This window comes from Alexandromys fortis, unplaced genomic scaffold (assembly GCF_014885135.2).
Source record: "Alexandromys fortis isolate MF-2015 unplaced genomic scaffold, M_Fortis_MF-2015_v1.1 scaffold_3, whole genome shotgun sequence".
NCBI lineage: Eukaryota > Metazoa > Chordata > Mammalia > Rodentia > Cricetidae > Alexandromys > Alexandromys fortis.
In genome coordinates this window covers 27963647-27978011 of record NW_026067909.1, presented here as the reverse complement: position 1 = coordinate 27978011, position 14365 = coordinate 27963647, and the positions used below count along the sequence as shown (strand labels likewise).

At 51.2% G+C, this 14365-nt stretch overlaps 1 protein-coding gene across 2 annotated transcripts; it reads right to left on the bottom strand.

Moving 5' to 3' along the window:
- Window positions 1–3550: 3550 nt before the first annotated feature.
- Atp4b (ATPase H+/K+ transporting subunit beta) lies at window positions 3551–12292 on the bottom strand. Of its 2 annotated transcripts, XM_050137627.1 has the most exons (7): window positions 12150–12292; window positions 8817–8945; window positions 6905–7018; window positions 6383–6582; window positions 5386–5442; window positions 4297–4407; window positions 3551–4089 (listed from the first exon to the last, which is right to left on the bottom strand). In XM_050137627.1, exons 1-7 carry the CDS (start codon window positions 12259–12261, stop codon window positions 3928–3930), a joined length of 885 nt encoding a protein of 294 aa, XP_049993584.1. In that variant the 5' UTR covers window positions 12262–12292; the 3' UTR covers window positions 3551–3927. The 2 variants fall into 2 exon arrangements, with proteins under 2 accessions (XP_049993584.1, XP_049993585.1); XM_050137628.1 differs by lacking the exon at window positions 4297–4407.
- Window positions 12293–14365: the final 2073 nt, after the last annotated feature.

Here is a 14365-nt window from a genome sequence, read left to right as displayed (position 1 = left end):
CAATAACAAAAAGGTACAAACGACCCAAGTGCTCACCAATAAAGGACGTAAAGGACAAGATGTGGACAATACCAACTAAATTTTTAAAACTTTAGTCTTAACGGAGAAGGAAATTCTGACACATGATGAAACCTGTGAGTATCAGCCAATCAGAACAAATGCTGTATGGTTGTAACCGGATGCTTTTCTGTCTCGCCTGGTCCCTACAGCCACTTAGGAATTAATCATTCAGAGGCTTAGTATTAATTATAATTGTTTGGCTGATGGTTCAGACTTCTTACTGGCTATCTCTACATATCAATTAACCCATTTCTAATAATCTGTGTATCGCCACATGCTCGGTGGCTTGCTGGTCATGCTCTGGCATCTACTCCAGAGACTGTTGACATCTCACTGACTCTGCCTTCTTTCTCCTCGTTGTTCTGTTTGGATTTCCCGCCTAGCTATATTCTGCCCTGCCATAGGCCAAAGCAGATTCTTTATTAACCAGTGTTAATAAAACATATTCACAGCATACAGAGGGGCATCCTGTATCATATGGCCCCACTCATATGAGGCCCCAAAGTTAGACTCAAGGAGACAGAAGGTGGAGTGGTTGTCGGGGCTTGGGGTGTGTAGTAAGTGCTTGGTGGATACAGTGACTGTGTAGGGAGATGAGGAACATTGTGCGTAGATGCGGACAATGGGTGTGAAGCTGTGTGAGCAAGCAGATGTCGCCGGGCTGCCCTAAAAATGTCAAGTTGCAGATTTTATGGTAGGTAGGAAGGAAAGACTGCCAGGCATGAAAGGGTATGCTATATAGTTTATGTCAGCTTGACACAAGCTAGAGTTTGGAGAGGTGGGAATCCCAACTGAGAAAATGTCTCCATAGGATCCAAGGCACACTTGTAGGGTATTTTCTTAATTAGTGACTGATGTAGGAGAGTCCACCATTGTGGGTGGCGTCATCCCTGGGTTCTACAAGAAACCAGGCTGAGCAAGCCAGTAATCAGCTTCCCTCCGTGGCCTCTGCATCAGCTCTCGTCTCTAGGTTCTTGCCCTGCTTGAGTTCCTGTCCTGACTTCCTTCAGTGATGGACTACAATGTGGAAGTGTAAACCAAAAAAAAAACAAAAAAAACCCTTTTTCTTCATTGAGTTGCTTTGGTCGTGGTGTTTCTTCATAGCGATAGTAATCATAGCTAGCACAAGTTGGTCCCAGGAGTGGAGTGTTGTGACAGACCTGACCGTGTTATTTTGAAGGGGGATTATGGAAGGACTTTGGAACTTTGGGCTAGAAAAGCCGTTGAGTGTTGAGAACTCAGTGAGCTGTTCTGTGGGAGCGTGAAAGAAAGGAATATTGAGGGCAGTTTAGACAATGGAGGCCTGGCTTGTGAAGGTTCGGAGGGAAACCAGGACTTCTGAATCAAGAATCTGTGGGCCGAGAAATCAGCTGTGATTAACAAGAGACCAGAAACAATAGAGAAACCCGTGCTTTACTGGGACAATAGATGCTGGTCAGCTGGAGCTGAGTGGTTATCGATGAGTAAGATGAGACCTTCACCACTACGGTAAAATCTTCTGAGAAGTGTTTCCTCAGAGTCCACACCCAGAGGCTGTGTTCCAAAGATGGTCAAGCTTGCACCTTCTGCTGCTGGCTGAATTTGGTAGTGTCGGGGTCTCCCAGGTGTTGCTGGTTTTGAAGTGATGACGGGGTCATGAAAAGCAGCTGTACTGTGAGAGTCCAGGATAGGGCACTGGAGAAGGTGTGACTTCCGTAATAGTTGAAGCCCCAGAACTGAAAGGTTCACGGAGGCTTGGCACCATGAGGAGAGCCATTGTTGAAAGTGCAGCCCAGTTGCAGCAGAGGACACCAGCATTGTGGAGACGCCAGGGCCATGGGATGAACACTAATAACAGCAGCAGTGGACTGAAACCATCCAGAGCCTAGAGGACAAACTGTGTGCTGCAGAGGGCAGAGCCGGAGGAGTGACCGAAACCCTTTGGAGGAGTCCAGTAGGTTGTGTGTGCGTCCCAGACTGACATTGCTTTATATACACTGTCGGGAGTTTTGTTTTGCTTTGATCTTACTGTTACTATGCCTTGGTTCTTCCCTCTTGAAGTAAACCGTTTAACTAAATTTTTTATTTTTACAAGCACCCACAGTTGAGAGATTTTGAACTTTTTTTAAATGTTTATTTATTATGTATACGATATTCTGTCTATGTGTATGCCTGCAGGCCAGAAGAGGGCACCAGACCTCATTACAGATGGTTGTGAACTACCATGTGGTTGTTGGGAATTGAACTCAGGACCTTTGGAAGAGCAGGCAATGCTCTTAACCTCTGAGTCATCTCTCCAGCCCCGAGATTTTGAACTTTTAAAAGAGATTTTGGAATTTTAAAGAGACGAGATATTTTAAAGGGATGAATTGTTGATGTCTGCATTTGTAAAGACTGTGGAACTTTTAAAGTTGTTTATGTTCTTACGTGAGATCTCAGGGATGAATGAGAAAGGAAAGGTCGTGGCTTTACAGTGATGTGTTTTTGTGTCTAGTGACAAGGGAGCAATTGTGCTGGCTGGTTTTATGTCAGCTTGACACGAGCTAGAGTCGTCTGATGGGAGGGAACCTCAACTGCGAAAATGCCTCCATAAGATTGGACTGTATATTTTCTTAATTAGTTGTTGATATGGGAGGGCCCAGCCCACTGTGGGTGGAGTCATCCCTGGGTTCTATAAGAAAGCAGGCTGGGAGAGCCATGAGGAGAAAAATCAGTAAGCAGCACCCCTCCAAGGCCTCTGCATCAGCCCCTGCCTCCAGGCTCCTGCCCTGTTTGTGTTCCTGTCCTGACTTCCTGTGATGATGAACAGTGATATGGAAGTGTAACCCTTTCCTCCCCAATTTGGTCACCGTGCTTCATCACAGCAATAGTCACCCCAATCAATACGGAGCTGGATGTTTTACTTGGCTTGGTCGAATCAGTGGATGCTTCTGAAAACCGCTGTTTGCTAATGGAAATGAAAATGACCCCTTCCCCCAACTCTTGAGCCTCGAGTTACTGTAAGATATTCTACAGAGTGCGGAACATGAAGGGGGTACACAGAACGGTAGATGCATGTCTAGGTCTTACACCCCAGGAAGCCCTGTACCTGTTGGCACCGTGTGTGCGCATGCGTCTGTGTCTTCCCGTGCTGTGTTCTATCTCAGCTTGGAAGAGACAAATGCGGGCTCTTTGGATGGGAAGGAAGTGATAAGAAGGGTGAGCGTCTTGAAGGAAAGAGCCTGAAACCTTGGAGGCTAAGACTGGAGATGGTCACAGGGTAGGTCTGTGGGCAAGGTGGCAGGCTGTTTGTGTGGAACTGAGCGTCCCTGCACCTTAAGCCATCTCTGAGCTGTGTGCCCCAGTGACTGAGGTGCCAAGGACACTTGTACTGTGATTGAAATCATAGAAAGGCTTTAAAGAAAAGAGCATTTGGTTCTTCGTAATTTTTTTCCCCCGGCTCAGGAAAGACAGGACTTTTCCACACAGGATAAGAATGTTTTTAATATAGTTTGTTTTTATGGCACGGGGGTTGGAGTCTCAGAGGCACAAATTGGGAATGTGTCATGCCGGGGTGACCAATGTTACACTGATATGGACCCTCAGTTCATATTGAAGCTCAGGAAAGACAGGTGATCACTGGGCAGTAACACCGACAGATGGGTCACTCTGGGCTCCTGTGGTAACCCCACAGCTACAATCGGATTGCAGACATGTAAGAAAACATACATATAATAGAGCTGGTGATGTTCAGGGGAGGGCTGGCCGGAGCATGGTGTCCTGGTGTCAACCGATGGTGTCACCAGCTGAACTGTGTTGGATGTGGCTGTGCGCGATGCCCAGCAGAGGGTATGCCGTCAAGAGGGAGGGGCCTGCTGGGCGTCGGTAGGTGTGGAGGACCACTCCTGCCTACTTCTGTATTGTAAGCTTGAACTCCACTTTCCCTTCATACGGGTCGTGGGGATTGTCGAAGGTCACGTGGTCTGCCAGGATCTTGCACACGATGAGGACTTCTGTGTTCTTGGGGACGTTGAGAAGCTTTGCTGCCACCAGAGGGTTACTGTAATGGGGCTTCAGTGGGAGTACAGGGGAATGAGACGCTTGGGGGAAAACCTTAAGCTCCCGATCTTCCTGCTGCCACCTCCCAGGTGCCGGGATCACAGGTGTGTGCCCCTTTGCTCTGCCTTTGCCTTTGTCTTTTTTATTTTTAATTGAAAATGGCTTTCCTGTTGCTAAGTAACTTAGCAAGCACATTGGGGCCGAGTGAAACAGACCTACCTGGGCTTTCTTGCCGTAGTAGGGGAAGTAGTGGAGGCTGAAGGTACCATTGGGTGGGTAGTACTCAACCTGCAGGGGCTCAGGGTACTTCTGGGGATGTCGGTGATCCTCCTAAGGAGGAGAGACCGCAGCTGAGTCCAGGAGCACCGGGCACATGCACCTTTGTGTCCAAGTACACTTGCGAGCTGTGTGTGTGCCGTGTGCCAAGCACTCGTGGCAGTGCCGGGGATCCTAACAAAACTTTGCACGTCAGAGCGATAGGGTCTGCACCTGGCCAGCTTTCATAGTCAGGCCTGAGAGCCTGGCAAGGACCCAGTTCCACAAAAGGCCGAACCTCAGCCACTTCCCACCCCCCACTTGTTCCATCTGAGAGTCCTAGGTGAGTGGTGGAATTGGGGAAACTGTGTTTGCTTATTAGCATTGTGAGGTGAAAGCTGGCAAGACCAAGGGCTCATTTGCCAAGCCAGGCTCGGGGTCGGTGCAGTTTGCTGGATTAAGTGTAGACACTTGTTCTTGGGAGCTATTTCCTTTCGTTGTTGGAGGCAGACCTGCCCAACGGGTCGCTCACATTCATCCAGGAACAATGACCTCTCAAATCTAAGGTCAGCTTGTGTGTGGCCACAATCATTTCAAAAGTGAAGAGCAAACAAACACCTGACGCCTAGGGACAGAGCTCTGGGGAGACAAATGTTCCTTGGATCACTCCTGGAGGTGCCCTTTTGACATGTCAGTTAGGGCTCAGTATTATAAACAAACCTTGGGAAACATTTAATGAAGGTAAGTTTAGTATTCAATATTGTCCTTAGTCATTTTGTAAGAGATTAATGACATACTAAGCCCCATTAAGCAACAACGCTGTTGGTGGTCTGGAATATTTTTATAAATAAAAACTGTAGACCGTGTGGGGGTAGGATGGTGAGTCACCCACATCGATGCCCGGCTTTCTGAGTGCTGCACAGACCTGGTGGTGGGGGAACCCCAGCTTCAGCATTATATCATGCATTTGTGTTATCGCTCCAGGCAATGCTTGACAGGTGACCGTGCTCAGGCTTAACTTGGGTCCCCTCCCCCAACCTCAGCTGTACTCACCTGGAAGGTGCAGTCCACTCGGGGGGCCGTGTTGTTGCTGGGCAGGAATTTGACAATCTGGAAAAAAGGCTGCTATGTACCCCGGTGTGCAGGTGGATACTCACGTATGCTTCTGAGCCATCGCCCTGGGGTACTGCGGTGTAGGAGGGCGGCTGGCAGTGGCAGAGTGTTCGCGTCTGCTGTGGTGATGTGTAGCAGCCTTCCTTGCTGCAGAATGGGTCTACCTGCTGCTCTCAGTGGTCCCCAAAGCCTCACATTCCTTCCCTAGACTTCTTGCGCCTCAGCCATTGTCTCCTGAGCTCTGAACAGGACCTGCCTTTGGCAAGAGCGTCAGCTGCCACATGGACCAGTGCAGCCTGATCACACCCCGCTCACCAGGCAGCTTTGGGGAGCCCTTCCACGCTGTATAGCCTTGTGGTGGGTTCAGTTGCACGAGTGTGTGGCTTTCTAAGACCTCGTAAGATGGAAATGAACGGTGAGACTGATTGGGTCTTCACCTGCCACTTGGTCCCTTGAAGAGTGACCCCAAGCCCCTATTGCCTGAGTGCCACTCAGCTTGGCTGCATTTCTTCCTCTTGCTTATGGTGCCTCTGTTCTTAGGGCATTGGTGGGACTTACTGCCACCGGCTTCAGTACCACTGAAGCCCCAGTGATTCCTGTAGGACCAACCCTGAAAGACTCCTGTTTCTGGGGCAGAAGGAGACCATGTAGGATGCCCCAGCTCCTCCCAGTCTGAATCCACAACTCAAGGCCCTGCTGGTGACGAGATCTCCTTCATTAGCTCTGTGTCGTGTCTATACAGTATTTATAGTTATAAGGCTGGCAAGACACTGTCTGAGTAGAAAATTCTAGACTTGTGTTTAAGAGCTGAACATAATGAATATGAATGGAGGAGTCAGGGTGGGGCATGGTAAAGGGCCCAGGACCATCGTTAAGTGTGAGGAGGGGGTTCCTTACCACTCCAGGGCCACCTCCAAAGTGGGGCCTTGACACTCACCCTGTTCATTTTAATAATGAAGCAGGGCTTTCCCTCCTCGAAGCCGAAGCTGGGGTCCACCAGGCCCGAGCAGTTCTGCAGCATGTTTGCAGTGAATTTGCAGGAGAACTTGGTGTGGTTTGGAGCCGCAAAAGTCTCCTGGAAGAAGTACTTTTCGGAGGTACAGTTGATGCTGTCCTGCTGGGATGCTGGGGTGTAGCCTGTAGAATATACATCTTCTCATCAGCCAGCCCCAAGCTGTCCAGGGAGGCGTTCCCAAGACCCATCCCCACATTGTCCGTGGAGGAGATCCCGAGTCCCCAGCCCCACACTGTCTGTGGGGGAGATCCCGAGTTCCCAGCTCCACACTGTCTGTGGGGGAGATCCCGAGTTCCCAGCTCCACACTGTCTGTGGGGAAGATCCTGAGTCCCCAGCCCCACACTGTCTGTGGGGAGATCCCGAGTCCCCAGCCCCACACTGTCTGTGGAGGAGGTCGTCCTGAGTTCTCTCTTAGACATTTTGCTGCATTCGTGTTCCCCCACCTGCTAAGAAACTGTGGAGGATGTCTGTGAGGCCAGCCCAGGAGGTGTTTTCAGAGACGTTGTAGGAAATCTTCAGCCCTCTGTCCCCGTACACATCAGGTCTCAAGGTTACCCCTGGAAGGAAAGAGCACCTCCTTGATTGGTTTCTCCAAGTGCTCACTTATACCGAGCCCCGGGCCCCGAGGCTATCCAGTCTCACACAAGTCCCAACCACAGGTAGATGCATCTGACATGGAACTAGTTCCTCACCTTCCTGGGCGGGAGCTGCAGGACAGGCACCCTCTAGCCAGGAAAGTTTGGCAGGGATGCTATAAAGAAGGGCCCAAGGCCTCTGAGGACGCAGGTCCTGGGGCCTGGCCCTCTGAAGAATGCAGCTCAGTGGGCACAAAGGTCTGTCCTGTCCCCGGGACTCTGGATGCCCAGGCCCAGTAATAGTGCTACATGCTCCACAGGGGACTCTGGGTCTGGGGGAGTCATGAACAGGATTGGTGCAGTGGGTGCTAGCCTCTGGGGAGTGCTCCCCACTGCCTGTGGGTGGGTGTCTAGGGAAAAGGAATCTAAACACACATCAAGAGTTTTTCACTTGGGAGCCAGCGTAGTGGCCCATGTAATCCCAGCACTCCGAAGGTAGAGGCCAGCCTGGTCTACACAGAGTTCCAGGACAGCCAGGGCTGTCTCAAAGGAAAAAAAGAAAAAAATATTTTCACTTGGGCGCTGGAGAGGTGGCTCACAGGCTAAGAGCACGGGCTGCTCTTCCACAGGACCCAGGCAGGTTGGATCCCCAGCACCCACATGGCAACTCATAACCGTCTGTAACTCAAGTTCCAGGACAAGCTAGGTACACACTTACAGGTGTACAGACAGACATACAGGCAAAATCCCATGGGCATAAAAAAAAATACCTTTTCATTTGTGCTGCAAGATAGCTCAGCAGGCAAAGGTGCTTGCCCCCCAACCTTGATGACCCGAATGTGATGCCTGGAACCAACAGGAAAGAGAGAACCAACTCCCGAGGGGCTGTCTTCTCATGACACATGTACCGCGGTGTGTGCGCCCACACATGCACACCCGCACACACAAGTAAACAAAAATGTAAGAAATACTTTTAAAATACTGCGCTGGTTCTAATTAAATACAAACTCATTGTAATAGGCTAAATGGAGGGGGGTGTCACCGAGTCCCTTGCTATCTGCTATCCGCCGACTGTTGCCTTGGTTCTGCTAACAGATGGAATGTAAGGAGTTCGAGCTCATGGTGCAGACTCATGTGCAAGTGGCCTGGAGCCACCTGCCCATCTCTGACTTTTTCTAGCGCTGGTTCACTCCCTCCTCCCTTTACATGAAGTCACTCATTTTTTCCACAAATGTCACACAGCCTTTGGTGGGGAATAATCCCCACTGTGCTCAGCAGGCCCATTCAGGTTGCTGGCTTTCTGTTTATGTGAGCCAGGGCTTTGCTGGTTTTGTGGGCGTCGCGAAAAGAACAGCTGTACAAGATTTCAAGGGTAAAGGACTTGATTTTCATGTTTCTCAGCCTCAGATGGCAGGGTCTCCTCTCTCCTCTCATCAGTCCCAGGGATTACTGAGAAAGTGGAAATTTCCATTCCAGATCTTTTTCCTAGAACCCCCCAGACCTGCTCCCTTGCCTGCAGTCTCTTGTGTGTTCTTCCAGATACTCCCCTGTGTGCATAGGCATATATATGAATGCACAGGCTTCTTGTCCCAGTGACCCTTTCTCCTAACCCCTTTATTACTTAAAACTAAAGACAAAATCAGTCTTTACAATTTGGAGTCTTTGTCCCTATTGGGAGGCTGTGGGGCTTCTGCCCTGGGTGTGTGTGGGGGAAGGGACTCTGCTGTGCCCCGTTGGGTGCTGCTCCATGAACACTGCCAACACCCTCCTGATAACTTACCCGGTGACTTCAACTGGTCTTGGTAATCTGGGGTGTAGGGGTCGATGGTCTGCATCAGCACGTAGATGCACAAGGCGAAGAGCCCCGTCATGACCACGTAGAAGGCTGCGTAGTAGAGGCTGATCCACACTGAAAAGAGAGAGTTGGAAGTAGCAGCCTCGGCTGTGACAATGCACATGGCACAGCCCGCGGCTTCCTTCATCTCCAGTACAGAGCACAGCTGGTGCCATGCAAGGCACTCAAGTTACTGTGCCACCAGCACCTCTATTGAATTCTAGGACTTTCTCATCTAATTGGCATCTCCTGAGCTCTCTGACAACCTCTTACCCTTACTCTCTAGTCCTGAAGCTAGCTGTCTACTCCATCTCTGGTCATCGTCGTCATCATCATCGTCATCATCATCATCATCATCATCATCATCATCATCATCTTGTTGTTGTTGTTCTCCTCCTCCTCCTCCTCCTCCTCCTCCTCCTCCTCCTCTTCCTCCTTGTCCTTCTCCTTCTCACAAACAGAACTACAGGGCATGTTCATGGCCTTGTGTGGGCTCCTGTCACTTCCCTTCCATCTTAGTGCCAACTATGTGTGCTTGGTGCACTGATCACTGTAACTACAGCTACCGTGGCAGGGTTCCAGAGCCTGTTCTGTACCCTGGAGTTGCTTCCCAGGGAAAGGCAGCTGTTGGGCAAAGTGACCCCCAGTGCATGGTTGCCTGGGAAGGGGCATGGCTGAGCATACCTGGACTGTGCTCTGAGGACCTGCCAGGTACTTGCCCTGTGTCCTGCAGAGAAGAAGGTTAGGGGACATGCTGGGCAGGCCCAACTCCTGTGGTTTCCAGCCCTGCTGCTCAAGCAACAGTGGAAGGAGATGTTCTGACCTGGGTGTGAGCCGGGATTCATGGACTCCTGAAGACCCCTTTGATGATGTTCCTTTCGAGCCAGATCCTAGGGACCACAGCTCTCTGGGGCATGGCTTTGGACTTGGGCTACTGGGAAGTCCTCACAGCTGTGTTTTTGAATGATTTCTAGTCATGGGAGCCACTGCCAAGAAACATAGTGCCAGAAAAGGGTCTCTGTGCTGTCCGTGACTGTGGTCTTCCTGGGAAGGTCTCTAAGAACATGGGATGCTCCTTCCAAATGCACAATGTGGGTGTGACTTTCTCCCTGTAAGTCTTCAGTGACCCAAAAAGTCACTGAAGGCAAGACCAAGTCAGTGGGGACAGAGATGGTTGGGAGGTCACAGGCTGGAGGCCAGCTATGGCTTGACAAGGCGTCCCTGGATAGCCAACACAGCAGTGGCCTGTCTCAGAACTGTAGTTCTACGAAGACCTTGTCCTCTAATTGGGTTTGGCTGTGGTAGTGGCTAATGACTGTCACTGATTGTCAGAGGATTGTTAGGGCTCTACACACACTAAGGGGTGATTGTCAGGGGATTGTCAGGGCTGTATACCCACTAAGGGGTGTATGCCCAATCATGTTTGGGAAGGGCCAAGAGAGGGAGATTTTCCATTGCAGGACTGACAGGGCCACTACAGGCTCCTACCTGATGTGGCTTCTGTCTGACTCTACCCTCCTGGGGCCTGAGCTGCCACAGATAGAATCTTGGCTTCATTTGCTGCTTGTCCATCCTGTCTCTCAAACCCTCTTCTGACTATTCAGCTCATGGGTGTGAGCCAGGGCTCAGCATCTCCCAGGTGCAGATGAAGGATGCCAACCTTGCTACCGTCAGACTTGGTTCTCCAAGGGGGCAATGCCATGGAATCTCACATGAGAGCTACTGGTGGTAGGAGTTCCATGACACACACAGAGTGTGCCCCGGGGACACAGTATGCCCCAAGTCACTGAGACGTCAGCTGTTCTCAGCCTGTGGGCTCCAGCCCCCATTTCCTCTAAGTACCTCGTGTGCTGCTTCCCCTAAAAGAGTAACTTGTCCCGTTCCTTTGTTTCTGTCATTTCACTTGGCTTTTTCTCTCTTCAGCCACCAGACACTGAGGCCAGGTCCTCGGGTCAGGCTGAGAAACCATTCCAGAAAGTTCCGAGTGGCATTACAGTCATCAAGAAGGCTTGCAGGAGACTTGGCAGCTAGGAGAACCTCCTGAGAGGATAGTTGACAATCCCAGCATGTACCCCAGAGCCCCATCTGCTGTCCCTTCTTCAGGTGACCCACTTCCTGGGATGGCCCTGGTAGCAGCTCTGCTTCTGTGTCTCCCACTGGTATATGGTATCTTCCTGTTTCCTCCCTGCTCTGAAACTGATTGCATTTTCAATGCAGCCGCCATTGGGGGGTCTCAGGGTCTTGAGGAGGATGTGTTCTCCTTCTACATGAACAGTGTATGCTTCTTATGTGGTAGCATGTTCAAGCTGGGCTGAGACTAGCCGAATTGTTGCGGAGTTGAGTCGTTAGGTACCACCCTCTGTGAGTCTACTCTCATCTCGGTTCTCAAGGCCCCTGAGATGGGGGGTAAAAGGGCAACCACAGTAGCCTTTAATTTGTGCACAGACCTGAAGGATCTTGGACGGATCCCCATGTGGCTGCTGGGGGACCCCAAAGGAATTGTGCCTGAGGCTGCCGTCTAAGGAGTAAGGTGGCACACATCCTGTATTCCCCAGTGATGTGGTCTTGCAATATCCTCACTGCACCCACCCACTTACACTCAATCTCTGTCTGTAACTCCCATGTCCTGGAGAACCCAAGGGCTGCCACTTTTTGGGGTCTCAGGAATACTTCCTGCTTGTGGAAGAATACTCCATGAGGGGATGTCCTGAACAGGTGCACAGCCTTCCAATCTATGAGGACCTCTCTTTTCTTAGGGTGGCCTCAGTAGGAAGGGTCCCCCAGATCGCCACAGGGCAGCCATAAAAACGGGACTCAGTGGACATATCTCTCTAGCCCACCTTGTCCACACTTGAGAATAACAGCAGCACGGGGCCCCTTCAGATGCAGCCTGGAGGTCAGAGAGGTCTCCAGATATGCCCAGCGTGTTACAGTCATGGCGACTCTCACAATAGAACAAATCCACTGAAGTAAACCCCTGCCTCCCCAGTTATCTGACAAGAAACGACCATAACTTGCTGTAACTTAAAAAAATATTAGTTTCAGAAAGAGTTTTAAAATGATGCTTCAAAATCATGGATGAAAAGTTGGGGCCAGTCTTGGACCTGTTTTGCAGGTGTTCTGGAATCTGAGCCTCAGGGCCATCTGGGGACCCCGGCTTCCTGCAGAGGTGAGGCATGGCCTGTAGTGCATTCCCAGGTATCCCAGCAGCGCCTGGGTCCTGCTGGCTGCTAGCTCTCTGCCTCATCCCATGCCCCCCTTCACATGGCCCACACCTACCCCACCGTGCTGGGGTGCGACCCAGCATCTGCCCAGTGTCCGAGTTCCAACAGTAGTGCCGGAATTCGGCCATGCGCTGGCTGCATGACTTCTTCTCCTGTAGGGCTGCCATGTCCTCTCCTGCTGGCCTGGACTGGACCCAGGGAGTGTCCTCTGAGGCTTATAGTCTCCCCTGCCTGAGGCCAAAGGCATTGGAGCCAGATATCAGTTCCCCATTATCAACTCTACAAACACAAGGGAGGCTTGGGGCTTGCCGGCTATCTGCCCTCTACTGTCCCAGAAGTCAGCTGGTCCTTGGGATGCCCTTGGCTGACAACTTAACCTCCCCTGATTAGGTTGAAGGGAAGTGTTTCTGCTTAGAACAGCCTCAGCTCTCCTTCAGGAGGGAAAACACAAACTGGCACGTCCCAGGTCAAATGTCGCAGGCCTGAGATCTGCCATCCTGCCACTCAGGTCTCTTGGACCTTGAACTGCTTCTTTAAGACTCCCCTCCTCATCAGGGTGGTAGAGAAATTGCCTGAAGTGTGCCCACAACTTCCTGGAGTGGTCCCACAGGCCTGTCTTTCTCGAGATGGTGGTTGGGGCAGAGTCAACAGGAATGTCAGAGAGAACTGGGTAAACATGGTGAAGGGCAGCATTGGGCAAAGGTGGAGGCACTGTCAGGGAGGGCGCCTGTCTTCCAGTCTCTGCCATGAGGATAATGCTCTCCTGCCCTTTGCTGGAAGTAGGGCCAGAGCACCGTTAAGATTCCTTGTGTGTCTGCAGGGAGAATCCCACTCCTGGGATCTGGGGGCGCTCCCCGGCTTTGTGTCTTCTGTCCAACTTCTTGCCGATGAGGTTCTGATGTTGGAGCTGCTGGGTGGAGCCTCTGTGGGTGGGTAGGCTGCTGACAGTTGGATGTCTGCAAAGTTCCACTCAAGAGTGTCCGTAGACAACACATGAGGGCTACAAATGCTGGCTGGCTGTCCCCACCCGGCACTGGGTAGGTGTCCCTCTGCCATTGTCCTGTGCGCCAGATGGGAAGAGAACCAAATGCTCTGAATGTGCAATCAACTCAGGTTGAAAGCAGCATCCCATGGCCAGGTTTCTACTCCTGAAAGGGGAGGGTGGGCCAAGGAAGGGGGACATGCTCTATTCTTTTTCAAGTGTAGCTAAGACAAGCCCTGGCCCTTGTGGGCAGTCACCACTGGGAACTCATTATTGTTACATCTACGCAGGCTTTCCCTCCTAGTGACTGCGTAACCAAACTGTATTCTTGGGAAGAAGAGCAACCCTGAAAAGCCGTTGGCTTTCATTTTGCACCCCCCGTCCCAATATGATTTAGTTGCCTGCAAACAGACGATGCTGAAATTTAAAAGGATTTACATCCTTGTAGCCTGCTTCTCAGAGAAGCAGCCCTGTGCACTATCTTTGGCACAGACCCTCTCGTGATGTTAGGATTACAAAGGCAAGTGAACAGCAGTGGCTGAGATCTTGCTGCTCACAACCTGTGGGTCTAGGGCCTATGTGTCGGTACATGACGGTGCCTGTCAACCTGGGGCCCATCTTACATGGGCTTAAAGGTGTCCCCATGGACCTGGATCCAGATGTGCAGGGTCTGGAAATTGCCTGTAGGTCTGGAGCCAGATGTGTGGGCACCTGAAGATACCTGTGGGGCTGGAGCTGGCATGTGTAGACCCAAGCCTGCAGATTGGCCAAGAGGGCCCTGAACACACCTGGGCACCTAACCATCATCTGTTAGTGGGCATGGAAATGTTCTACATGTGAACAAAACGTGAGCCATTTCTGAACCTCACTGAGCTCCATCTTCCCACCTCCGAGTTTCTGGACCACACACAGACCGTCAGAGTGACCCAACCATGTGCCTGTGGGAGCAGGGACCGAGATCTTCGTAGACGGTAGTTTTCCCATAGTGCACTCCGGGAAGGCAGAACTGGGTGCCCCACCAAACAGTTCCAGGAAAAGGAGCCCCAGACTTCTACCCCACCTGGCAGTTGTGAAACCCCCCTCTCCTCCACGCATGGTGTTAGTGGCCAGCATAAATTTCACGACGATTTTGCAGTGTTGAAAGGGGATTGAAGACACACGCCGTGGTTGAGAGCATGGACTGCGCTTACAAAGGACCTGGGCTCAGTTCTCAGCATCCACATGGCGGCTCACAGCCATCCATTACTCCAGTTCTAGGGCATTTGATTCCCTCTTCAGATCCCCATGGG